This window comes from Salmo trutta, chromosome 29 (assembly GCF_901001165.1).
Source record: "Salmo trutta chromosome 29, fSalTru1.1, whole genome shotgun sequence".
NCBI lineage: Eukaryota > Metazoa > Chordata > Actinopteri > Salmoniformes > Salmonidae > Salmo > Salmo trutta.
In genome coordinates this window covers 4,400,417-4,427,112 of record NC_042985.1, presented here as the reverse complement: position 1 = coordinate 4,427,112, position 26,696 = coordinate 4,400,417, and the positions used below count along the sequence as shown (strand labels likewise).

At 55.6% G+C, this 26,696-nt stretch overlaps 2 protein-coding genes across 2 annotated transcripts in view; both read right to left on the bottom strand.

The window, feature by feature from the left end:
* Positions 1 to 4,903: 4,903 nt before the first annotated feature.
* LOC115167440 (extensin-like) lies at positions 4,904 to 5,739 on the bottom strand (the record flags this gene model as incomplete). Its single annotated transcript, XM_029721853.1, has 1 exon — positions 4,904 to 5,739. A coding segment is annotated over one exon (708 nt), but the record flags the coding sequence as incomplete, so codon positions are not given.
* Positions 5,740 to 5,806: 67 nt separating this feature from the next.
* The window catches only part of LOC115166794 (mothers against decapentaplegic homolog 3), a 60,247-nt gene continuing 39,357 nt past the window's right edge, over positions 5,807 to 26,696 (bottom strand). Inside the window, exons 5-8 of the mRNA XM_029720600.1 lie at positions 25,120 to 25,332; positions 22,707 to 22,844; positions 22,384 to 22,528; positions 5,807 to 6,003 (exon numbers count right to left, since the gene is read on the bottom strand). Of these exons, the coding sequence (XP_029576460.1) occupies positions 5,880 to 6,003; positions 22,384 to 22,528; positions 22,707 to 22,844; positions 25,120 to 25,332 (620 nt within the window). The 3' untranslated portion in view covers positions 5,807 to 5,879. The remainder of the gene's footprint in view (positions 6,004 to 22,383; positions 22,529 to 22,706; positions 22,845 to 25,119; positions 25,333 to 26,696) is intronic.

Sequence of the window (26,696 nt, the reverse complement as noted above, 5' to 3'; positions counted from 1 at the left end):
CCAGATTTGGACTGCCAGATTGTGAAGCGTGATTCATCACTCCAGAGAACACGTTTCCACTGCTCCAGAGTCCAATGAAATCCATTTCATGAAACTCCCAACTAACAGGTATTGTGCTGACGTTGCTTCTAGAGGCAATTTGGAACTTGGTAGTGAGTGTTGCAACCGAGGACAGATGATTTTTACACACTATGCGCTTCAGCAGTCCCGTTCTGTGAGCTTGTGTCCTATCACTTCACGGCTGAGCTGTTGTTGCTCCTAGACGTTTACAGTTGACCGGGGCAGCTCTAGCAGGGCAGAAATTTGACAAACTGACTTGTTGGAAAGGTGGCATCCTATGATGGTGCCACGTTGAAAGTCACTGAGCTCTTCGGTAAGAGCTGACAATTTTTGTCTTTGGAGATTGCATGGCTGTGTGCTCGATGTTATACACCTGTCAGCAGCGGGTGTGGCCGAAATAGCCGAATCCACCAATTCGAAGGGGTGTCCACATACTTCAGGTGCGCTGCGAGCTACTGGTAGCTCACTATCGACCTGTTGGAGACCCTTGGGTTATAAACTATCCAGGTAAGCGCTTTATGCTTTACACCAGGGACGGCCTTAGAGCGTTTGGTTGGCCCAACTATAGGTCCTCAACGTACAGTAGAATATCTGAACTAAAGTGCAAAACATGAAGTCATGGATCATGGTACTATCCAGATTTTACCTCAGAGAATAAAATGTGTTAAAAAAAAAATTCACACAGTAGATATTTAAAGTCTTTGTAAATTGTTAATAAGAGAACTCTGAAAAACAGCGTTAAAATAACATTCTATTGGTTTTATGACATGATTTGTGAACAGCTCTCGAGCTTAATGTGTCTCATTTCCCCTCTTACAGTAGTTATCCCTACAGTATGTATATCTGATGTGGCTGAAATAATGTCAGCCAATCTAAAACATGGAGAGTACCTCCCGATCATTAATCCCACCTGTCTCACGCCATCTAGATAACTGCTGCCTGGACACAGAGAACGTAACAAAAGGTCAACAGCAAAATGGCTGTAAAAGCAAGAAAATGTACATATAAATATACATGTTTTGGTGTGCGAATAAACTTAAAGATGCACTATGCAGAAATCGCTCCGGCATTTCCTGGTTGCTAAAATTCAAGTAGTTTTCCTAATTTCAGTTTATGTGACAAAATAAGCAAGTTGTGTAGAGAATCATTGTACCATCTAAACCGCTGTGAAATCTCTTTTCCATAACCAAACAGATTGTATTTCCAGCAGTTTGAACCTGGTGTACAAAACCTAAAGTAAAAGAGGAAAACACAAAAATTTAAGAATGGGAAGCATAGAAATATCGAGCATAGAACCAATCTACCGCTTCTTAGACTTGCTTTCCATGACAACGACTGATCTATAACTCATATTACTATGTGAATTTGATCGGGGTGCCCCAAAAAAGTCACATATAGCAGCATTAAATGTATTGACTTGGTGTAAAAAGGGATTTGTCCTAGCTAATAAAATGATAATAGGCTACACCAGAATCGTTTGAGATATGTATTTTTTATTAAAAGACCAACAATAACAGATACAAGTATGATGCATCATTTTGACAACATTTCCTATGCAAAGAAAAAAATAAGGATATATATTTATACAAAATGACATTAAAAGATTTGGGAGCATAAAAAGGACAAACAACTAATACACAGAATAGTACGGGTGGAAACAAGAACAAGCAATACAACTTGATGAGCAGATTAAAACATTTCTTTGCTAATAAAATATATTCTATCAGGTAAATGCATGTACCATTGGATTTTCAATGGTCCTATAGGACGGTGAGTTTAGGTTCAATTCACCTGGACACTTGGGGACAGCTTTACAAAGAGCAAATCTCTTTCTCCAGATCGGTAGATACTACTTTTTCTGAAATGTCCTTGTAGGACAATGTACACGGAGAGCAGTGAAAAACAGTGATACAGTATACCCTCATACACACTGCTCTGTGTCACTGTAATGTTAACGGATAGCACCGTTGGGTTAGCATCACTAATGTTAACGGCTAGCACCGTTGGCTTAGCATCAATGTAATGTTAACTGCTAGCAGTTAGCGCCGTTGGGTTAGCATCACTAATGTTAACAGCTAGCACCGTTGGGTTAGCATCACTATAATGATAACGGCTAGCAGTTAGCACCGTTGGGTTAGCATCACTGTAATGTTAACTGCTAGCAGTTAGCACTGTTGGGTTAGCATCACTAATGTTAACAGCTAGCACCGTTGGGTTAGCATCACTGTAACGATAACGGCTAGCAGTTATCACCGTTGGGTTAGCGTCAAGACAGACGCTTGCGCTTGGTCAATGCACTTAACTAACTAAGTGCTGTAGGAGACCATGGTTCAATTCCCTCCACCTCTACCAAGCACCTCCATACAGTAAGATGGGAATGGAAACACCCAAAACCCAGACCACTCCTAATAAAGACAAATGGGCTGCATCTGGAATGGCACTTAGTGCACTACTTTTGACCAGCGCCCTATGGGTAGTAGTGCACTACTTTTGACCAGCGCCCTATGGGTAGTAGTGCACTACTTTTGACCAGCGCCCTATGGGTAGTAGTGCACTACTTTTGACCAGCGCCCTATGGGTAGTAGTGCACTACTTTTGACCAGCGCCCTATGGGTAGTAGTGCACTATGTAGGGAATAGGGTGCCATTCCGGACAGTGCAGTCTTCAGTGAGGGGATTTTAATAATAAGCGATGCTGTCGGTCATTACAGGGAGATCTGATCTCACCCCTACTTCCCTTCTGTCCTCCTCTAGCCCAAAACCATCAGGACCACAATGATCATATTCATAGACACAAACACTCATACACTTCCACGCACACAGTAACAAGGCTTAAAATCCTGCATTTCATAAGAGGAGTAGAGTATTCAAGAAAGTACTGACTGAGAGAAAGGGGACTTGGTCCTACTATGTACATAGCCCGACCGTGGCAAACATTTCCCTTAAAAAAACTAAATAAACAAAACAAAATCTGCTTTCCCCAAAACAGTATCCTCTCCACCTGACAGCAGTATGTCTCCATCGCCGTGACGACATCAGGAGCAGAGCATATAATGCTATACCATCCCCTTTCTACAAAAATACTTGGTAGCAAAATAGAATCTACATTACAAAAGAAAGGGGACGAGTGTGAAAATAAGCATGCATTTGACTTTTTCTAGATGTATATACACGTGTTTTTTGGGGGTGAGAGTAGCACCCCCTGCTGGATCTGAGTGAGTACTACATCAAAGAAACGGTGATGAAACAACCGTTATCACTTCCAGGGGAAACCATGGAGTCCTAGAAAATGTGCAGATTGAGACGGGTATCAGCCAAGGACGGGAGCATGGCAACTGGTGTGTGTGTGTGTGTGTGTGAGAGAGAGAGAGCGAGCGAGATCAGACTAGGTAGCTTTTAACAAGTGATAATGCACCTGTCAGGGTTTTCACATCAGCACCATACAGTCTCGCATGGCGTTTCATTACAAAATACAGAACATTACACTTCTGTAGTAAAATAGAGATGAGGAAGGACTTAGCTTAATCCTAGGTTCTGAGAACAACAGCTGACTGGCAACACTCTGCAATGCCCATAAGCAGTCAATAGGCACTTTTCCAAAATGGACACTAAGAATTGCCACTTGAAATATGTTTGCCTATATAAATGATTGGATTCCAGAATTTGAGATTTCTTGTAAAATGCAGGGGCAACGTCACTCAACACGACCATTGCCAGGACAAAAGTTTGTGTCAAGGCCTCCCGAGTCGCTCAGCGGTTTAAAGCTTGAGACGTCACTGCAGACCTGGGTTCGATCCCAGGCAGTGTCACAAACAACTGTGACCGGGAGTCTCATAGGGCAGTGCACAATTGGCCCAGCATTGTCTAGGTTAGGGGAGTGTTTGGCCGGTGGGGCTTTATTTGCCTCATCGCGCTCTAGCAACTCCTAGTGGTGGGCCGGGCGCCTGCAGGCTGACTTCGGTCGTCAGTTGAACAATGTTTTCTTCGACACATTGGTGCAGTTGGCTTCTGGGTTAAGTGGGCGGGTGTTAAGAAGTGCGGCTTGGCGTGTCATGTTTCGGAGGATGTACGGCTCGACCTACGCCTCTCCCGAGCCCATTGGGGAGTTGCAGCCTTGACACAAGATCGTAATAGGATCGCAATTGGAAATCACAAAATTGCCGAGAAAAAGGGGATAAAATACAAAAACTATTTTTGTAAAGTTCTAATTTTGTCAAATGCTATGGATAATCAAACCACTTTCAGATGTATTGAGAAATACACTGCTATGTCAAACTCCTCAGACAGTCAGAGGATATCTGGGTGACAGTACAAATCCACAAGCCAATGGTCTCTGACTGTGCGGGAAAGAGTTTTGGCGCGCTTCCAAAAAGACGGATTACAAACACGATCTGCATTGTTCCGGGACAAACTGGAGAACATGGAAAACCCGCCCAGGGGAATGGACAGACAGGAGGACATCGACCTCGCCCTAAAGCTTCTTACTAGATTTCCCTTTACACACTACTCAGAAGTGGCAAGGGAGGAACATATTTCATTACGACAAATTCATATATTTTCAATCAGCTAACAAATGGGCGGCATTCTACAAATTTGCAACAAAAAGACAACGAAAAAAACCACCTAACCATAGAAACAAACTCCACTGAAATGTGTAAAACTTCATGTTATTCTAGCATGCTATATAAAAAGCAGTATCACTCACCATTCCGAAAATACCCAATCTAGTAATTATCTTGCGCCGCTACATAAACATATGTACAACTAACTACACAATGATAACAAAAACAGAAAAGAAAATGGAGGAATCTCATGCCTTAAAATCTCCCATACTACAGCGGTGTTGGCACTAGATGCCGACATATTAAACATGTTCAATAAAAAAAAAAACGTCTATGACAGAGGCGATAACAACGCCGTCCTGTTTTAATGCACACGCCCCCTTTTGCCACAAAACGTAAAAAAAGTGCTGTCAGTTGGTGTGGAGAGTATGTCGCAGACGAGAGTTGGGGAGAGTATGTCGCAGACGAGGGTTGGGGAGAGTATGTCGCAGACGAGAGTTGGGGAGAGTATGTCGCAGACGAGAGTTGGGGAGAGTATGTCGCAGACGAGGGCTGGGGAGAGTATGTCGCAGACGAGGGTTGGGGAGAGTATGTCGCAGACGAGGGTTGGGGAGAGTATGTCGCAGACGAGGGTTGGGGAGAGTATGTCGCAGACGAGGGTTGGGGAGAGTATGTCGCAGACGAGGGCTGGGGAGAGTATGTCGCAGACGAGGGCTGGGGAGAGTATGTCGCAGACGAGAGTTGGTCGCAGACGAGGGTTGGGGAGAGTATGTCGCAGACGAGGGTTGGGGAGAGTATGTCGCAGACGAGGGTTGGGGAGAGTATGTCGCAGACGAGGGCTGGGGAGAGTATGTCGCAGACGAGAGTTGGGGAGAGTATGTCGCAGACGAGGGTTGGGGAGAGTATGTCGCAGACGAGGGTTGGGGAGAGTATGTCGCAGACGAGGGTTGGGGAGAGTATGTCGCAGACGAGGGTTGGGGAGAGTATGTCGCAGACGAGGGTTGGGGAGAGTATGTCGCAGACGAGGGTTGGGGAGAGTATGTCGCAGACGAGGGTTGGGGAGAGTATGTCGCAGACGAGGGTTGGGGAGAGTATGTCGCAGACGAGGGTTGGGCTCTCTCAGCCTACAGGCTCTTCTTCCAAAAACTCAAAGCCTTCTCTCAATGCCTGCCGAACCCTTTCTGATCCTTTAGTTGATGTGTCTATGGTGTCTGTTTTATTCACTGGTGCTGTGACAGAGAGGGTGGGAAGAGTATTCCTATGACACACTGGAGCAGCGGATGCTAGGGGAACCCATTTGCATGAGCACCTTGTCCAGCCACTGCAGGGGGCCGTTGAGGTGCAGCTCGATCCAACAAGGGGTGCTGGTCACGGTCTGTCGCCTGGGTAGAGAGACCGAAGAGGAGGAGGAGACATAAGAGACAGAGGATTGTTCACTGCAGTACACAATCAACTAGGATCTAGATTCTACCTGTATGACAGTGACAAAGACTCATCCATTTTTTGGTAGGTTTTCAACACAGTTTGTGAGTTTGTGAATAAGACTTGCATAACAACAGCCCTTAGCTTTGGTATATTGGCCATATACCACACCACCTTGTGCCTTATTGCTTAAACATATCATACAACTTAATGCAGATCCTTTTCAGTGGAAGGAGGAAGCACCCGTTTTTCAATGTTCGCCTAAATGACATACCCAAATCTAACTGCCTGTAACTCAGGCCCTGAAGCAAGGACATGCATGTTATTGGTACCATTTGAAAGGAAACACTTTGACGTTTGTGGAAATGTGAAAGGAATGTAAGAGAATATAACACAATAGATCTGGTAAAAGATAATACAAAGAAAAAAAACAACCATTCTTTTGTATTTTTTTGTACCATCATCTTTGAAATGCAAGAGAAAGGCCATAATATATTATTCCAGCCCAGCTACAATTTATATTTTGGCCACTAGATGGCAGCAGTGTATGTGCAAAGCTTTAGACTGATACAATGAACCATTGCGTTTCTGTTCAAAATTTTGTGTCAAGACTGCCCAAATGTGCCTAATTTGTTTATTAATAACTTTTCATGTTCAAAACTGTGCACTCTCCTTAAACAATAGCATGGTATTCATTCACTGTATAGCTACTGTAAATTGAACAGTGCGGTTAGATTAACAAGAATTGAAGCTTTCTGCCAATATCAGATATGTCTGTCCTGGGAAATGTTCTTGTTACTTACAACCTTATGCTATTCGCATTAGCCTACGTTAACTCAACCGTCCCATGGAAGGGACACCGATCCCGAAGAAATAGACTGGTCGAGATGTCTGCTGTTTTGCCAACCCCTTAGATCTGGAACCAGGCTAGCGTAGACTGGGCAGTAATACTACAGTGATCTGGAACCAGGCTAGCGTAGACTGGGCAGTAATACTACAGTGATCTGGAACCAGGCTAGCGTAGACTGGGCAGTAATACTACAGTGATCTGGAACCAGGCTAGCGTAAACTGGGCAGTAATACTACAGTGATCTGGAACCAGGCTAGCGTAGACTGGGCAGTAATACTACAGTGATCTGGAACCAGGCTAGCGTAGACTGGGCAGTAATACTACAGTGATCTGGAACCAGGCTAGCGTAGACTGGGCAGTAATACTACAGTGATCTGGAACCAGGCTAGCGTAGACTGGGCAGTAATACTACAGTGATCTGGAACCAGGCTAGCGTAGACTGGGCAGTAATACTACAGTGATAAAAAAAGTCAACAGTGGGCTGTGTCTGAAGGGACAAGGAGAGCACACGACGTCCCACCCTGGGACAGAAGCACTGCGCCCCACTCCCTCCCTCAGTGTCTCCCTCCCTCTGTCTTCCACCTCCCTCCCTCCTTCCCTCGCTCTTCCCCCTCCCTTGCTCTTCCGCCTCCGGGTCTCCAGCCTCCCTCCCTCCCTCCTGGTCTCCAGCCTCCCTCTCTGTGTGTCTTCCGCCTCCCTCCCTCTGTGCGTCTTCCGCCTCCCTCCCTCTCTGTGCGTCTTCCGCCTCCCTCCCTCTCTGTGCGTCTTCCGCCTCCCTCCCTCTCTGTGCGTCTTCCGCCTCCCTCCCTCTCTGTGCGTCTTCCGCCTCCCTCCCTCTCTGTGCGTCTTCCGCCTCCCTCCCTCTCTGTGCGTCTTCCGCCTCCCTCCCTCTCTGTGCGTCTTCCGCCTCCCTCCCTCTCTGTGCGTCTTCCGCCTCCCTCCCTCTCTGTGCGTCTTCCGCCTCCCTCCCTCCCTCCGTGTCTTCCGCCTCCCTCCCTCCCTCCGTGTCTCCAGCCTCCCTCCCTCCCTCCCTCCGTGTCTCCAGCCTCCCTCCCTCCCTCCCTCCGTGTCTCCAGCCTCCCTCCCTCCCTCCCTCCGTGTCTCCAGCCTCCCTCCCTCCCTCCCTCCGTGTCTCCAGCCTCCCTCCCTCCCTCCGTGTCTCCAGCCTCCCTCCCTCCCGCCGTGTCTCCAGCCTCCCTCCCTCCCGCCGGGTCTCCCGCCGGGTCTCCCGCCTCCCTCCCTCCCGCCGGGTCTCCCGCCGGGTCTCCCGCCTCCCTCCCTCCCTCCCGCCGGGTCTCCCGCCGGGTCTCCCGCCTCCCTCCCTCCCTCCCGCCGGGTCTCCCGCCTCCCTCCCTCCCTCCCGCCGGGTCTCCCGCCGGGTCTCCCGCCTCCCTCCCTCCCTCCCGCCGGGTCTCCCGCCGGGTCTCCCGCCTCCCTCCCTCCCTCCCGCCGGGTCTCCCGCCGGGTCTCCAGGCTGCCTGCCTGCCTCCCTCCGGGTCTCCAGGCTGCCTGCCTGCCTCCCTCCGGGTCTCCAGGCTGCCTGCCTGCCTCCCTCCGGGTCTCCAGGCTGCCTGCCTGCCTCCCTCCGTCCGTGTCTCCAGGCTGCCTGCCTGCCTCCCTCCGTCCGTGTCTCCAGGCTGCCTGCCTGCCTCCCTCCGTCCGTGTCTCCAGGCTGCCTGCCTGCCTCCCTCCGTCCGTGTCTCCAGGCTGCCTGCCTGCCTCCCTCCGTCCGTGTCTCCAGGCTGCCTGCCTGCCTCCCTCCGTCCGTGTCTCCAGGCTGCCTGCCTGCCTCCCTCCGTCCGTGTCTCCAGGCTGCCTGCCTGCCTCCCTCCGTCCGTGTCTCCAGGCTGCCTGCCTGCCTCCCTCCGTCCGTGTCTCCAGGCTGCCTGCCTGCCTCCGTCCGTGTCTCCAGGCTGCCTGCCTGCCTCCGTCCGTGTCTCCAGGCTGCCTGCCTGCCTCCCTCCGCGTCTTCCGCCTCCCTCCCTCCCTCCGCATCTTCCGCCTCCCTCCCTCCCTCCGTGTCTCCAGCCTCCCTCCCTCCCGCCGTGTCTCCAGCCTCTCTCCCGCCTCCCTCCCTCCCGCCGGGTCTCCCGCCTCCTTCCCTCCCGCCGGGTCTCCAGGCTGCCTGCCTGCCTCCCTCCGGGTCTCCAGGCTGCCTGCCCTGCCTCCCTCCGGGTCTCCAGGCTGCCTGCCTGCCTCCCTCCGGGTCTCCAGGCTGCCTGCCTGCCTCCCTCCGGGTCTCCAGGCTGCCTGCCTGCCTCCCTCCGGGTCTCCAGGCTGCCTGCCTGCCTCCCTCCGGGTCTCCAGGCTGCCTGCCTGCCTCCCTCCGGGTCTCCAGGCTGCCTGCCTGCCTCCCTCCGGGTCTCCAGGCTGCCTGCCTGCCTCCCTCCGGGTCTCCAGGCTGCCTGCCTGCCTCCCTCCGGGTCTCCAGCTGCCTGCCTGCCTCCCTCCGGGTCTCCAGGCTGCCTGCCTGCCTCCCTCCGGGTCTCCAGGCTGCCTGCCTGCCTCCCTCCGGGTCTCCAGGCTGCCTGCCTGCCTCCCTCCGGGTCTCCAGGCTGCCTGCCTGCCTCCCTCCGGGTCTCCAGGCTGCCTGCCTGCCTCCCTCCGGGTCTCCAGGCTGCCTGCCTGCCTCCCTCCCGGGTCTCCAGGCTGCCTGCCTGCCTCCCTCCGGGTCTCCAGGCTGCCTGCCTGCCTCCCTCCGGGTCTCCAGGCTGCCTGCCTGCCTCCCTCCGGGTCTCCAGGCTGCCTGCCTGCCTCCCTCCGGGTCTCCAGGCTGCCTGCCTGCCTCCCTCCGGGTCTCCAGGCTGCCTGCCTGCCTCCCTCCGTGTCTCCAGGCTGCCTGCCTGCCTCCCTCCGTGTCTCCAGGCTGCCTGCCTGCCTCCCTCCGTGTCTCCAGGCTGCCTGCCTGCCTCCCTCCGTGTCTCCAGGCTGCCTGCCTGCCTCCCTCCGTGTCTCCAGGCTGCCTGCCTGCCTCCCTCCCTCCGTGTCTCCAGGCTGCCTGCCTGCCTCCCTCCGTGTCTCCAGGCTGCCTGCCTGCCTCCCTCCGTGTCTCCAGGCTGCCTGCCTGCCTCCCTCCGTGTCTCCAGGCTGCCTGCCTGCCTCCCTCCGTGTCTCCAGGCTGCCTGCCTGCCTCCCTCCGTGTCTCCAGCCTGCCTGCCTGCCTCCCTCCGTGTCTCCAGCCTGCCTGCCTGCCTCCCTCCGTGTCTCCAGCCTGCCTGCCTGCCTCCCTCCGTGTCTCCTGCCTGCCTGCCTGCCTCCCTCCGTGTCTCCTGCCTGCCTGCCTGCCTCCCTCCGTGTCTCCAGCCTGCCTGCCTGCCTCCCTCCGTGTCTCCAGCCTGCCTGCCTGCCTCCCTCCGTGTCTCCAGCCTGCCTGCCTCCCTCCGTGTCTCCAGCCTGCCTGCCTGCCTGTCTCCCTCCGTGTCTCCAGCCTGCCTGCCTGCCTGTCTCCCTCCGTGTCTCCAGCCTGCCTGCCTGCCTCCCTCCCTCCGTGTCTCCAGCCTGCCTGCCTTCTTGTCTCCAGCCAGCCTGCCTGCCTGCCTGCCTGCCTTCTTGTCTCCTGCCTGCCTGCCTCCCTCCGTGTCTCCAGCCTGCCTGCCTTCTTGTCTCCAGCCAGCCTGCCTGCCTGCCTTCTTGTCTCCTGCCTGCCTGCCTCCCTCCGTGTCTCCAGCCAGCCTGCCTGCCTCCGTGTCTCCAGCCAGCCTGCCTGCCTGCCTCCCTCCCTCCGTGTCTCCAGCCAGCCTGCCTGCCTGCCTCCCTCCCTCCGTGTCTCCAGCCTGCCTGCCTGCCTGCCTGCCTGCCTGCCTGCCTGCCTCCCTCCGTGTCTCCAGCCAGCCTGCCTGCCTCCCTCCGTGTCTCCAGCCAGCCTGCCTGCCTGCCTCCCTCCGTGTCTCCAGCCAGCCTGCCTGCCTGCCTCCCTCCGTGTCTCCAGCCAGCCTGCCTGCCTGCCTGCCTGCCTCCGTGTCTCCAGCCAGCCTGCCTGCCTCCCTCCGTGTCTCCAGCCAGCCTGCCTGCCTGCCTCCCTCCCTCCCTCCCTCCGTGTCTCCAGCCAGCCTGCCTGCCTGCCTGCCTCCCTCCCTCCCTCCCTCCGTGTCTCCAGCCAGCCTGCCTGCCTGCCTGCCTGCCTCCCTCCGTGTCGCCAGCCTGCCTGCCTGCCTGCCTCCCTCCCTCCCTCCCTCCAGCCAGCCTGCCTGCCTCCCTCCCTCCGTCCGTGTCTCCAGCCAGCCTGCCTGCCTGCCTCCGTGTCTCCAGCCAGCCTGCCTGCCTGCCTGCCTCCCTCCCTCCCTCCGTGTCTCCAGCCAGCCTGCCTGCCTGCCTGCCTGCCTGCCTCCCTCCCTCCCTCCGTGTCTCCAGCCTGCCTGCCTGCCTCCCTCCGTGTCTCCAGCCAGCCTGCCTGCCTCCCTCCGTGTCTCCAGCCAGCCTGCCTGCCTCCCTCCGTGTCTCCAGCCAGCCTGCCTGCCTCCCTCCGTGTCTCCAGCCAGCCTGCCTGCCTGCCTCCGTGTCTCCAGCCAGCCTGCCTCCGTGTCTCCAGCCAGCCTGCCTGCCTGCCTCCGTGTCTCCAGCCAGCCTGCCTGCCTGCCTGCCTGCCTGCCTGCCTGCCTCCCTCCCTCCCTCCCTCCCTCCCTCCCTCCGTGTCTCCAGCCAGCCTGCCTGCCTCCCTCCGTGTCTCCAGCCAGCCTGCCTGCCTGCCTCCCTCCGTGTCTCCAGCCAGCCTGCCTGCCTGCCTCCCTCCGTGTCTCCAGCCAGCCTGCCTGCCTGCCTGCCTGCCTCCGTGTCTCCAGCCAGCCTGCCTGCCTCCCTCCGTGTCTCCAGCCAGCCTGCCTGCCTGCCTCCCTCCCTCCCTCCGTGTCTCCAGCCAGCCTGCCTGCCTGCCTGCCTCCCTCCCTCCCTCCCTCCCTCCGTGTCTCCAGCCAGCCTGCCTGCCTGCCTGCCTGCCTCCCTCCGTGTCGCCAGCCTGCCTGCCTGCCTGCCTCCCTCCCTCCCTCCCTCCCTCCAGCCAGCCTGCCTGCCTCCCTCCGTCCGTGTCTCCAGCCAGCCTGCCTGCCTGCCTCCCTCCCTCCGTGTCTCCAGCCAGCCTGCCTGCCTGCCTGCCTCCCTCCCTCCGTGTCTCCAGCCAGCCTGCCTGCCTGCCTGCCTGCCTGCCTGCCTCCCTCCCTCCGTGTCTCCAGCCTGCCTGCCTGCCTCCCTCCCTCCGTGTCTCCAGCCTGCCTGCCTGCCTCCCTCCGTGTCTCCAGCCTGCCTGCCTGCCTCCCTCCGTGTCTCCAGCCAGCCTGCCTGCCTCCCTCCGTGTCTCCAGCCAGCCTGCCTGCCTCCCTCCGTGTCTCCAGCCAGCCTGCCTGCCTGCCTCCGTGTCTCCAGCCAGCCTGCCTCCGTGTCTCCAGCCAGCCTGCCTGCCTGCCTCCGTGTCTCCAGCCAGCCTGCCTGCCTGCCTCCGTGTCTCCTGCCTGCCTTCCTCGCCACCTCCGTGTCTCCAGCCTGCCTTCCTCGCCACCTCCGTGTCTCCAGTCTGCCTTCCTCGCCACCTCCGTGTCTCCAGCCTGCCTGCCTCGCCCCCTCCGTGTCTCCAGCCTCGCCCCCTCCGTGTCTCCAGCCTGCCTGCCTCGCCCCCTCCGTGTCTCCAGCCTGCCTGCCTCGCCCCCTCCGTGTCTCCAGCCTGCCTGCCTCGCCCCCTCCGTGTCTCCAGCCTGCCTGCCTCGCCCCCTCCGTGTCTCCAGCCTGCCTGCCTCGCCCCCTCCGTGTCTCCAGCCTGCCTCGCCCCCTCCGTGTCTCCAGCCTGCCTCGCTCCCTCCGTGTCTCCAGCCTGCCTCGCCCCCTCCGTGTCTCCAGCCTGCCTCGCCCCCTCCGTGTCTCCAGCCTGCCTGCCTGCCTCGCTCCCTCCGTGTCTCCTGCCTGCCTGCCTCCCTCCCTCCGTGTCTCTAGCCTCTCTCCCTCCCTCCCTCCCTCCCTCCGTGTCTCCTGCCTCTCTCCCTCGCTCCCTCCGTGTCTCCTGCCTCTCTCCCTCGCTCCCTCCGTGTCTCCTGCCTGCCTCGCTCCCTCCGTGTCTCCTGCCTGCCTCGCTCCCTCCGTGTCTCCTGCCTCCCTCGCTCCCTCCGTGTCTCCTGCCTGCCTGCCTCGCTCCCTCCGTGTCTCCTGCCTGCCTGCCTCGCTCCCTCCGTGTCTCCTGCCTGCCTGCCTCGCTCCCTCCGTGTCTCCTGCCTGCCTGCCTGCCTCGCTCCCTCCGTGTCTCCTGCCTGCCTGCCTCGCTCCCTCCGTGTCTCCTGCCTGCCTGCCTCGCTCCCTCCGTGTCTCCTGCCTGCCTGCCTCGCTCCCTCCGTGTCTCCTGTCTGCCTGCCTCGCTCCCTCCGTGTCTCCTGCCTGCCTGCCTCGCTCCCTCCGTGTCTCCAGCCTGCCTGCCTCCCTCCCTCCCTCCGTCCCTCCAGCCTCCCTCCCTCCGTCCCTCCGTGTCTCCAGCCTCCCTCCCTCCCTCCGTGTCTCCAGCCTCTCTCCCTCCCTCCCTCCGTGTCTCCAGCCTGCCTGGCCCCCCTCCGTGTCTCCAGCCTGCCTGCCTGCCTCGCTCCCTCCGTGTCTCCTGCCTGCCTGCCTCCCTCCCTCCGTCCCTCCAGCCTCCCTCCCTCCGTGTCTCCAGCCTCCCTCCCTCCGTGTCTCCAGCCTCCCTCCCTCCGTGTCTCCAGCCTCCCTCCCTCCGTGTCTCCAGCCTCCCTCCCTCCCTCCGTGTCTCCAGCCTCCCTCCCTCCCTCCCTCCCTCCGTGTTTCCAGCCTCTCTCCCTCCCTCCCTCCCTCCCTCCGTGTCTCCAGCCTCCCTCCCTCCCTCCCTCCGTGTCTCCAGCCTCCCTCCCTCCCTCCCTCCGTGTCTCCAGCCTCCCTCCGTGTCTCCAGCCTGCCTCATCCCCTCCGTGTCGCCTGCCTGCCTGCCTGCCTCGCCCCCTCCGTGTCTCCTGCCTGCCTGCCTCGCCCCCTCCGTGTCTCCAGCCTGCCTGCCTCGCCCCCTCCGTGTCTCCAGCCTGCCTGTCTCGCCCCCTCCGTGTCTCCAGCCTGCCTCGCCCCCTCCGTGTCTCCTGCCTGACTGCCTGCCTCGCCCCCTCCGTGTCCTCTGCCTCGCTCCCTCCGTGTCTCCTGCCTGCCTGCCAGCCTCGCCCCCTCCGTGTCTCCAGCCTGCCTCGCTCCCTCTGTGTCTCCTGCCTGACTGCCTGCCTCGCCCCCTCCGTGTCTCCTGCCTCGCTCCCTCCGTGTCTCCTGCCAGCCTGCCTGCCTCACCCCCTCCGTGTCTCCTGCCAGCCTGCCTGCCTCACCCCCTCCGTGTCTCCAGCCTGCCTGCCTCGCCCCCTCCGTGTCTCCAGCCTGCCTGTCTCGCCCCCTCCGTGTCTCCAGCCTGCCTCGCCCCCTCCGTGTCTCCTGCCTGACTGCCTGCCTCGCCCCCTCCGTGTCCTCTGCCTCGCTCCCTCCGTGTCTCCTGCCTGCCTGCCAGCCTCGCCCCCTCCGTGTCTCCAGCCTGCCTCGCTCCCTCTGTGTCTCCTGCCTGACTGCCTGCCTCGCCCCCTCCGTGTCTCCTGCCTCGCTCCCTCCGTGTCTCCTGCCAGCCTGCCTGCCTCACCCCCTCCGTGTCTCCTGCCAGCCTGCCTGCCTCACCCCCTCCGTGTCTCCAGCCAGCCTGCCTGCCTCGCCCCCTCCGTGTCTCCAGCCTGCCTGCCTGGCCCCCTCCGTGTCTCCAGCCTGCCTCGCCCCCGCCGTGCCTCCTGCCTGGCCCCCTCCGTGTCTCCAGCCTGCCTGCCTGCCACGCTCCCTCCGTGTCTCCTGCCTGCCTGCCTCGCTCCCTCCGTGTCTCCTGCCTGCCTGCCTCGCTCCCTCCGTGTCTCCTGCCTGCCTGCCTCGCTCCCTCCGTGTCTCCTGCCTGCCTGCCTCGCTCCCTCCGTGTCTCCTGCCTGCCTGCCTGCCTCGCTCCCTCCGTGTCTCCTGCCTGCCTGCCTGGCTCGCTCCCTCAGTGTCTCCTGCCTGCCTGCCTCGCTCGCTCCCTCCGTGTCTCCTGCCTGCCTCGCTTCCTCCGTGTCTCCTGCCTGCCTCGTTCCCTCCGTGTCTCCTGCCTGCCTGCCTGCCTCGCTCCCTCCGTGTCTCCTGCCTGCCTGCCTCGCTCGCTCGCTCCCTCCGTGTCTCCTGCCTGCCTGCCTGCCTCGCTCCCTCCGTGCCTCCTGCCTGCCTGCCTCGCTCCCTCCGTGCCTCCTGCCTGCCTGCCTCGCTCCCTCCGTGCCTCCTGCCTGCCTGCCTCGCTCCCTCCGTGCCTCCTGCCTGCCTGCCTCGCTCCCTCCGTGCCTCCTGCCTGCCTGCCTGGCTCCCTCCGTGCCTCCTGCCTGCCTGCCTGGCTCCCTCCGTGCCTCCTGCCTGCCTGTCTGCCTCGCTCGCTCCCTCCGTGCCTCCTGCCTGCCTGTCTGCCTCGCTCGCTCCCTCCGTGCCTCCTGCCTGCCTGTCTGCCTCGCTCGCTCCCTCCGTGCCTCCTGCCTGCCTGTCTGCCTCGCTCGCTCCCTCCGTGCCTCCTGCCTGCCTGTCTGCCTCGCTCGCTCCCTCCGTGCCTCCTGCCTGCCTCGCTCCCTCCGTGCCTCCTGCCTGCCTGCCTCGCTCCCTCCGTGCCTCCTGCCTGCCTGCCTCGCTCCCTCCGTGCCTCCTGCCTGCCTGCCTCGCTCCCTCCGTGCCTCCTGCCTGCCTGCCTCCCTCCCTCCGTGCCTCCTGCCTGCCTGCCTCGCTCCCTCCGTGCCTCCTGCCTGCCTGCCTCGCTCCCTCCGTGCCTCCTGCCTGCCTGCCTCGCTCCCTCCGTGCCTCCTGCCTGCCTGCCTCGCTCCCTCCGTGCCTCCTGCCTGCCTGCCTCGCTCCCTCCGTGCCTCCTGCCTGCCTGCCTCGCTCCCTCCGTGCCTCCTGCCTGCCTGCCTCGCTCCCTCCGTGCCTCCTGCCTGCCTGCCTCGCTCCCTCCGTGCCTCCTGCCTGCCTGCCTCGCTCCCTCCGTGCCTCCTGCCTGCCTGCCTCGCTCCCTCCGTGCCTCCTGCCTGCCTGCCTCGCTCCCTCCGTGCCTCCTGCCTGCCTGCCTCGCTCCCTCCGTGTCTCCTGCCTGCCTGCCTCGCTCCCTCCGTGTCTCCTGCCTGCCTCGCTCCCTCCGTGTCTCCTGCCTGCCTGCCTCGCTCCCTCCGTGTCTCCTGCCTGCCTGGCTCCCTCCGTGTCTCCTGCCTGCCTGGCTCCCTCCGTGTCTCCTGCCTGCCTCGCTCTACCCTCCCCCTCTTTCCTGCATTCCATCCCCCTTACACAACTCCCTCTCCGTCTCAGCCCTGTGTGCGCTGGGCTGAGCTGGTCTTTTTCTTATTGTGGAAACACATGGAAACTTTATCAATGGCTGCTGATGGAAAACGTCTGTACAACTGTACCTACGGCATGCGCATGAATAGTTCATTACAACTAAATAGTAGAGTGAGGAATTGCACAGGGGAAAAAAGCATAGCTGGGCAGTGACTAAAAATGAAACCATCGGTAGATTAAAACAAGAGAAAATATTTAATTATTTTTGTTTCCATTCTCCCCCTCACGTTCCCTTGGCGTCCTGGCACTTGGGAGAAACATTTGAAATAAAAAGTAGCCACTACAGACTGGCTGGGCTATTGATCTCAATACCTCTCCTCCTGGTTCCCCCCACATCTCCTTGACATTAAACCCCCCCACTGTGTGTCTGTCAGGCCAGAGAACTACTAGCAGCCAAACTCCTGCTTCTCTCACTGTGTGTCTGTCAGGCCAGAGAACTACTAGCAGCCAAACCCCTGCTTCTCTCACTGTGTGTCTGTCAGGCCAGAGAACTACTAGCAGCCAAACTCCTGCTTCTCTCACTGTGTGTCTGTCAGGCCAGAGAACTACTAGCAGCCAAACTCCTGCTTCTCTCACTGTGTGTCTGTCAGGCCAGAGAACTACTAGCAGCCAAACTCCTGCTTCTCTCACTGTGTGTCTGTCAGGCCAGAGAACTACTAGCAGCCAAACCCCTGCTTCTCTCACTGTGTGTCTGTCAGGCCAGAGAACTACTAGCAGCCAAACTCCTGCTTCTCTCACTGTGTGTCTGTCAGGCCAGAGAACTACTAGCAGCAAAACTCCTGCTTCTCTCACTGTGTGTCTGTCAGACCAGAGAACTACTAGCAGCAAAACTCCTGCTTCTCTCACTGTGTGTCTGTCAGGCCAGAGAACTACTAGCAGCCAAACTCCTGCTTCTCTCACTGTGTGTCTGTCAGGCCAGAGAACTACTAGCAGCCAAACTCCTGCTTCTCTCACTGTGTGTCTGTCAGGCCAGAGAACTACTAGCAGCCAAACTCCTGCTTCTCTCACTGTGTGTCTGTCAGGCCAGAGAACTACTAGCAGCCAAACTCCTGCTTCTCTCACTGTGTGTCTGTCAGGCCAGAGAACTACTAGCAGCCAAACTCCTGCTTCTCTCACTGTGTGTCTGTCAGGCCAGAGAACTACTAGCAGCAAAACTCCTGCTTCTCTCACTGTGTGTCTGTCAGACCAGAGAACTACTAGCAGCAAAACTCCTGCTTCTCTCACTGTGTGTCTGTCAGGCCAGAGAACTACTAGCAGCCAAACTCCTGCTTCTCTCACTGTGTGTCTGTCAGGCCAGAGAACTACTAGCAGCCAACTCCTGCTTCTCTCACTGTGTGTCTGTCAGGCCAGAGAACTACTAGCAGCCAAACTCCTGCTTCTCTCACTGTGTGTCTGTCAGGCCAGAGAACTACTAGCAGCCAAACTCCTGCTTCTCTCACTGTGTGTCTGTCAGGCCAGAGAACTACTAGCAGCCAAACTCCTGCTTCTCTCACTGTGTGTCTGTCAGGCCAGAGAACTACTAGCAGCCAAACTCCTGCTTCTCTCACTGTGTGTCTGTCAGGCCAGAGAACTACTAGCAGCCAAACTCCTGCTTCTCTCACTGTGTGTCTGTCAGGCCAGAGAACTACTAGCAGCCAAACTCCTGCTTCTCTCACTGTGTGTCTGTCAGGCCAGAGAACTACTAGCAGCCAAACTCCTGCTTCTCTCACTGTGTGTCTGTCAGGCCAGAGAACTACTAGCAGCCAAACTCCTGCTTCTCTCACTGTGTGTCTGTCAGGCCAGAGAACTACTAGCAGCCAAACTCCTGCTTCTCTCACTGTGTGTCTGTCAGGCCAGAGAACTACTAGCAGCCAAACTCCTGCTTCTCTCACTGTGTGTCTGTCAGGCCAGAGAACTACTAGCAGCCAAACTCCTGCTTCTCTCACTGTGTGTCTGTCAGGCCAGAGAACTACTAGCAGCCAAACTCCTGCTTCTCTCACTGTGTGTCTGTCAGGCCAGAGAACTACTAGCAGCCAAACTCCTGCTTCTCTCACTGTGTGTCTGTCAGGCCAGAGAACTACTAGCAGCCAAACTCCTGCTTCTCTCACTGTGTGTCTGTCAGGCCAGAGAACTACTAGCAGCCAAACTCCTGCTTCTCTCACTGTGTGTCTGTCAGGCCAGAGAACTACTAGCAGCCAAACTCCTGCTTCTCTCACTGTGTGTCTGTCAGGCCAGAGAACTACTAACAGCCAAACTCCAGCACGGTCCACAGTAGTGAATGATACATCAAGACAGCCGCTCTGTCTGTCAGAGCGCTTCATCTTTATAGAGAAGAAAAGAGAGGAGAAGAAGAGGAGAGGAGAAGGAGGTGGAGATTAAGAGAGGAGGAGGAGAAGAGAGGAGAAGGAGGTGGAGATTAAGAGAGGAGGAGGAGAAGAGAGGAGAAGGAGGTGGAGATTAAGAGAGGAGGAGGAGAAGAGAGGAGAAGGAGGTGGAGATTAAGAGAGGAGGAGGAGAAGAGAGGAGAAGGAGGTGGAGATTAAGAGAGGAGGAGGAGAAGAGGAGAAGAGAGGAGAAGGAGGTGGAGATTAAGAGAGGAGGAGGAGGAGAAGAGGAGAGGAGAAGAGAGGAGGAGGAGGTGGAGATTAAGAGAGGAGGAGGAGAAGAGAAGAGAGGAGAAGGAGGTGGAGATTAAGAGAGGAGGAGGAGAAGAGAGGAGAAGGAGGTGGAGATTAAGAGAGGAGGAGGAGAAGAGGAGAGGAGAAGAGAGGAGAAGGAGGTGGAGATTAAGAGAGGAGGAGGAGGAGAAGAGGAGAGGAGAAGAGAGGAGAAGGAGGTGGAGATTAAGAGAGGAGGAGGAGAAGAGGAGAGGAGAAGAGAGGAGAAGGAGGTGGAGATTAAGAGAGGAGGAGGAGGAGAAGAGGAGAGGAGAAGAGAGGAGAAGGAGGTGGAGATTAAGAGAGGAGGAGGAGGAGAAGAGAGGAGAAGGAGGTGGAGATTAAGAGAGGAGGAGGAGGTGGAGATTAAGAGAGGAGGAGGAGGAGAAGAGAGGAGAAGGAGGTGGAGATTAAGAGAGGAGGAGGAGGTGGAGATTAAGAGAGGAGGAGGAGAAGAGAGGAGAAGGAGGTGGAGATTAAGAGAGGAGGAGGAGGAGAAGAGAGGAGAAGGAGGTGGAGATTAAGAGAGGAGGAGGAGGTGGAGATTAAGAGAGGAGGAGGAGAAGAGAGGAGAAGGAGGTGGAGATTAAGAGAGGAGGAGGAGGTGGAGATTAAGAGAGGAGGAGGAGGTGGAGATTAAGAGAGGAGGAGGAGAAGAGAGGAGAAGGAGGTGGAGATTAAGAGAGGAGGAGGAGAAGAGGAGAGGAGAAGAGAGGAGAAGAGAGAGGCGGGTAGCTGTGATTACAATAGATGAATACTTATTGTTCTAGGAATACAGAGGGGGAAGCAAGGGCTTGAAAGGCCTCTAGGGTGTAGGGACTGACTTCTGAATGAGATACTGTATACAAGAACCTATCTGGGTGTTCTATTTAACATCCCAGACTGTCTCTGCTACCGTTTAGAGTTTTACCAGAAAGTGTGATAGGGGATAGAATGGGTTGTTTTTGTAGGTTTAAAGATACACTTAAAAATATAAATGCAACATGCAATAATTTCTAAGATTTTACTGAGTTACAGTTCTATGGATTTCACATGACTGGGAATACAGATAAGCATCAGTAGGTCACAGATACCTTAAAAAAAGGTAGGGGCGTGGATCAGAGAACCAGTCAGTATCTGGTGTGACCATTTGCAGCGTGACACATCTCCTTCACATAGAGTTGATCGGGCTGTTGATTGTGGCCTGTTGTCACACTCCTCTTCAATGGCTGTGTGAAGTTGCTGGATATTGGCGAGAGCTGGAACACGCTGTCATATGTCAATCTAGAGCATCCCAAACATGCTCAATGGGTGACATGTCTGGTGAGTATGCAGGCCATGGAAAACTGGGACATTTTCAGCTTCCAGGAATTGTGTACAGATCCTTGCGACATGGGGCTGTGCATTATCATCCTGAAACATGAGGTGATGGCAGTGGATGAATGGCACGACAATGGGCCTCAGGATCTCGTCACGGTATCTCTGTGCATTCAAATTGCAATCGATAAAATGCAATTGTGTTCGTTTTCCGTAGTTTATGCCTGTCCATACCATAACCCCACCATGGGGCACTCTGTTCACAATGCTGACATCAGCAAACCGCTTGCCCACACGACACCATACACGTGGTCTTGAGGCCAGATGGACGTACAGCCAAATTCTCTAAAACGACATTGGAGGTGGTTTATGGTAGAGAAATTAATATTCAATTCTCTGGCAACAGCTCTGGAGGACATTCCTGCAGTCAGCATGCCAATTGCACACTCCCTCAAAACTTGACATCTGTGGCATTGTGTAGTATGACACAACTGCACATTTTATAGTGGCCTTTTACTTTACCCAGCACAAGGTGCACCTGTGTAATGACCATGCTGTTTAATCAGCTTCTTGATATGCCACATGTGTAATGACCATGCTGTTTAATAAGCTTCTTGATATGCCACACCTGTCAGGTGGATGGATTATCTTGGCAAAGGAGAAATGCTCACCAACAGGGATGTAAACAAATTTGTGCACCAAATTTGAGAGAAATAAGTTTTTTGTAAATATGGAACATTTCTGGGATCTTTTGTTTCAGCTCATGAAACATGTGACCAATACTTTACATGTTGCGTTTATATTTTTTCTCAGTGTAGATAGATTTCAGATTGTGGACAGGTTATAAGCTGAGTAATCGTATGACCCCACAGGAATCACTGAGATTCAATGAGAGAGGGAGAGAGAGCGAGAGGAAAAAAAGAGAGACCCTGCACCTAAGTGTCTCCACATGCTGAGTTGGAGTCTCTGATCTCTCTCTTCCTGTGTGTGTGTGTGTGTGTGTGTGTGTGTGTGTGTGGGGATCTCCCTGGTGGAAAGCAATCACTGACTCCCAGTACAGAAGCCCCTGAGGGCTCTCCCCTCTCTTCTCCCCTCTCTTCTCCGACCAGATGAGTCAGACTACAGCATGGAGAAGAGGATGAGAAGGGGGGGTGGGAACGCTGACAGCTCCCTTTGACGCAGCACATGTGTGTTTGGGTGAAACAGACCTGTTTCTATGGGGAAGAGAGGGGAGACACTAGCCTGGTACAAGCCATCCAGATCTCATGAGCTTACATTCTGTTTCAATACACGGATGCAGTCTGGCCACGACCACATTCAAACCATCTGAGCCCTTCCACCCACCATATGGGTAGACCAATCAGCACCTTCTGATAATCTGTGGGGTGGTTTAGTTGATGACGACAACGAGAAGCGGTGTTACTTAACCCTGCGCCCCTCAGCCATTCCACATAGTTGTTACTTAACCCTGCACCCCTCAGCCATCCCACATAGTTGTTACTTAACCCTGCACCCCTCAGCCATCCCACATAGTTGTTACTTAACCCTGCACCCCTCAGCAGCCATCCCACATAGTTGTTACTTAACCCTGCGCCCCTCAGCCATCCCACATAGTTGTTACTTAACCCTGCACCCCTCAGCAGCCATCCCACATAGTTGTTACTTAACCCTGTACCCCTCAGCCATCCCACATAGTTGTTACTTAACCCTGCACCCCTCAGCCATCCCACATAGTTGTTACTTAACCCTGCACCCCTCAGCCATCCCACATAGTTGTTACTTAACCCTGCACCCCTCAGCCATCCCACATAGTTGTTACTTAACCCAGCACCCCTCAGCCATCCCACATAGTTGTTACTTAACCCAGCACCCCTCAGCCATCCCACATAGTTGTTACTTAACCCAGCACCCCTCAGCCATCCCACATAGTTGTTACTTAACCCAGCACCCCTCAGCCATCCCACATAGTTGTTACTTAACCCTGCACCCCTCAGCCATCCCACATAGTTGTTACTTAACCCAGCACCCCTCAGCCATCCCACATAGTTGTTACTTAACCCAGCACCCCTCAGCCATCCCACATAGTTTCTCCATTCCTGTACTGTCTCACCTGAATCAACTAGTCAGCTAATCAGGTAGGAGCATGGTATCGACTCCTGACAGGGTGGACTTATTTAATACATGAAACCTTAATGAGAGCGTGCGGGCCGCTGTGGACTGTGCGTTACCTGTACTCTGCTCCCCAGCCCTTGACGAAGCTCATGCGGATGGTGCACATCCTGGTGAGCTGGTAGACGGCCTCGAAGCCCTGGTTCACCGACTGGGCCAGCAGGGCAGCAAACTCCTGGTTGTTGAAGATCTTCAGGTTGCAGCCTACAGAACCGTCCGACAACCGTTACCGTCAAAACACAATGAATGAGGTGTGTGTGTGTGTGTGTGTGTGTGTGTTGGTGAGTAACCACAGTACGCCAGTCATTGTGGAAATTAACCTACTGTGTGTCAACCTTTTGTCTCGCTCTCTTTGCCACACCCCCCCCTTCTCAGCTCTCACCTGGGGGGATCTTGCAGACCGTGGCGGGGTGCCAGCCATAACGCTGGTTACAGTTGGGACTCTGGACGAAGATGGCACTGTCGCTGAGGCACTCTGCAAACACCTCTCCTCCAATATAGTACAAACGCACCCCTCTGCCTGCAGACATACAGAGAACCATCCGGCTAGGACCAGAAACACCCCTGATGTGTACACACAGACCTCCATTCAATTCTCAACATTGATGACGATGAACATGTGATGCATACCTAAATACAGTGCATTCGGAAAGTATTCAGACCTTGACTTTTTCCACATTTGTTACATTACAGCCTTATACTAAAATGGATTAAATCGTTTTCCTCCTTCATCAATCTACACACAATACCCTATAATGACAAAGTTTAAAACATTTTTTTTTTTTTATACATTTTTGCAAATGTATTAAAATACATGAAATATCACATTAACACAAGTATTCAGACCCTTTACTCAGTACTTTGTTGAAGCACATTTGGCAGCGATTACAGCCTCAATTCTTCTTGGGTATGATGCTACAAGCTTGGCACACCTGTATTTGGGGAGTTTCTTCTATTCTCCTCTGCAGATCCTCTCAAGCTCTGTCAGGTTGGATGGGGAGCGACGCTGCACAGCTATTTTCAGGTCTCACCAGAGATGTTTGATCGGGTTCAAGTCCAGCCTTGGCTGGGCCACTCAAGGACATTGAGACTTGTCCCGAAGCCACTCCTGTGTTGTCTTGGCTGTGTGCGTAGGGTCGTTGTCCTGTTGGAAAGTGAACCTTTGCTCCAGTCTGAGGTCCTGAGTGCTCTGGAGCAGGTTTTAATCAAGGATCTCTGTACTTTGCCCTGTTCATCTTTCCCTAGACCCTGACTAGTCTCCCAGTCCCTGCCGCTGAAAAACAACCCCACAGCATGATGCTGCCACCACCATGCTTCACCGTAGGGTTGGTGCCAGGTTTCCTCCAGACGTGATGCTTTGCATTCAGACAAAATAGTTCAATCTTGGTTTCATCAGACCAGAGAATCTTGTTTCTCATGGTCAGAGTCCTTTAGGTACCTTTTGGCAAACTCCAAGATGGCTGTCATGTGCCTTTTATTGAGGAGTGGCTTCCGTCTGGCCACTCTAAAATAAAGGCCTGATTGGTGGAGTGTTGCAGAGACGGATGTCCTTCTGGAAGGTTCTCCCATCTCCACAGAGGAACTCTGGAGCTCTGTCAGAGTGACCATCACGTTCTTGGTCACCTCCCTGACCAAGGCCCTTCTCCCCCAATTGCTCAGTTTGGCCGGGCGGCCAGGTCTAGGAAGAGTCTTGGTGGTTCCAAACTTCTTCCACTTAAGAATGTTGGAGGCCACTGCGTTCTTGGGAACCTTCAATGCTGAATGCATTTTTTTGGTACCCTTCCCCAGATCTCTGGCTCATTGCTTGGTTTTTGCTCTGACATGCACTGTCAACTGTGGGACCTTATATAGACAGGTGTGTACCTTTCCAAATCATGTTCAATCAATTGAATTGACCACAGGTGGACTTCAATCAAGTTGTAGAAACATCTCAAGGATGATCAATGGAAACAGGATGCACCTGAGCTAAATTTCAAGTCTCATAGCAAAGGGTCTGAATACTTATGTAAATAAGGTATTTGTTTTTTATTTTTAATACATTTACAAACATTTCTAAAACCTGTTTTTTATTGGTCATTATGGGGTACTGTGTGTAATTGAATCTATTTTAGAATAAGGCTGTAACGTAACAAAATGTGGAAAAAGTAAAGAGGTCTGAATACTTTCAGAATGCACTGTATTTAGGAAACCTGTTCCCAAGTACCCCCCCCAAGTGAGACACATTTGTGATCGTGTCTCACTGTAATCAAGATATGAAATGATTGTATTAGAAAAAAAATCTAATTTTGGGCTTAGCAGTGTACAAAATATTATAATTATGTTATGGCCCCTTGACCATTCTCTCCGACAAAAATTGTCCCGCAGGTGAATCTATTTGCCCACCCCCGACCTAAGGCCCCCCCCCCCCCCCGACCTAAGGCCCAACCCCCCCCCCGACCTAAGGCCCAACCCCCCCCCCGACCTAAGGCCCACCCCCCCCCCGACCTAAGGCCCACCCCCCCCCCCCCCGACCTAAGGCCCACCCCCCCCGACCTAAGGCCCGGCCCCCCCCGACCTAAGGCCCGGCCCCCCCCGACCTAAGGCCCAACCCCCCCCGACCTAAGGCCCAACCCCCCGACCTAAGGCCCACTTCTGTTTCAAGGTGCTACCATGTGTGGGCAGTACAAGTGGTTCAGGTTGGAAGTAGGGGTAGTCCTAAAGTTGACTAGTTATCCCATCTAACAAAGCTGTTTCATTTCACGTTCCCCTCATGTCAATGACCTAGCGTCAGCGGTTTATTTTCTAAGTGTTAGTACCGATGTGTCTGCGTGTCAGCTCCACAGCAGCGTTCCGGTTGACGTTGGAGAGGAGGCCCAGGCAGAAGCGCTCTGAGTTGGAGGGGTCGGTGAAGCCGTCCACGGTGAGGGACGGCTGGGAGGCGTGGAAGGTCTCACCCACCCGCTGGTTCAGCTCATAGTAGGAGATAGAACACCAGAAGGCTGGTTCACAGTACATCACAGGCTGTAGGTCTGACAGAGAGGAGAGACATGGGGAAACATTTGATTTAGATAGTCCCAAGTAGGATTCTTTGTAGGATGTTGAGTTACTAACCCTTAACCTTTACCCCTACCCTTACCAAGATCAGCTATATGAGACTATTCACAAAGTGTGAACGAGAGACTTGTTGTAGTGTATTGCTTTGGCAACTTTGGATTGCTTCTTTCATGTAAACAATCAATTATATTTAACAGAGTAAAATACAGAACAGGAGCAGATAAGGAGAGAGAGAGGTGGGTAAGGACAGGGGGGAAGGAGAGAGAGAGGTGGGTAAGGACAGGGGGGAAGAGAGAGGTGGGTAAGGACAGGGGGGAGGAGAGAGAGGTGGGTAAGGACAGGGGGGAGGAGAGAGAGGTGGGTAAGGACAGGGGGAGGAGAGAGAGCTGGGTAAGGACAGGGGGGAGGAGAGAGAGCTGGGTAAGGACAGGGGGGAGAAGAGAGAGCTGGGTAAGGACAGGGGGGAGGAGAGAGAGCTGGGTAAGGACAGGGGGGAGGAGAGAGAGCTGGGTAAGGACAGGGGGGAGGAGAGAGAGCTGGGTAAGGACAGGGGGGAGGAGAGAGAGCTGGGTAAGGACAGGGGGGAGGAGAGAGAGCTGGGTAAGGACAGGGGAGAGGAGGAGAGAGCTGGGTAAGGCCAGGGGGGGAGGAGAGAGAGCTGGGTAAGGACAGGGGGAGGAGAGAAGTGGGTAAGGACAGGGGGGAGGAGAGAGAGCTGGGTAAGGACAGGGGGGGAGGAGAGAGAGCTGGGTAAGGACAGGGGGAGGAGAGAGAGCTGGGTAAGGACAGGGGGGAGGAGAGAGAGCTGGGTAAGGACAGGGGGGAGAAGAGAGAGCTGGGTAAGGACAGGGGAGAGGAGAGAGAGAGCTGGGTAAGGACAGGGGGGGAGGAGAGAGAGCTGGGTAAGGACAGGGGGAGGAGAGAGAGCTGGGGTAAGGACAGGGGGGAGGAGAGAGAGCTGGGTAAGGACAGGGGAGAGGAGAGAGAGCTGGGTAAGGACAGGGGGGAGGAGAGAGAGCTGGGTAAGGACAGGGGGGAGGAGAGAGAGCTGGGTAAGGACAGGGGAGAGGAGAGAGAGCTGGGTAAGGACAGGGGGGAGGAGAGAGAGCTGGGTAAGGACAGGGGGGAGGAGAGAGAGCTGGGTAAGGACAGGGGGAGGAGAGAGAGCTGGGTAAGGACAGGGGGGAGAGAGAGAAGTGGGTAAGGACAGGGGGGAGGAGAGAGAGCTGGGTAAGGACAGGGGGGAGGAGAGAGAGCTGGGTAAGGACAGGGGGGAGGAGAGAGAGCTGGGTAAGGACAGGGGGGAGGAGAGAGAGCTGGGTAAGGACAGGGGGGAGGA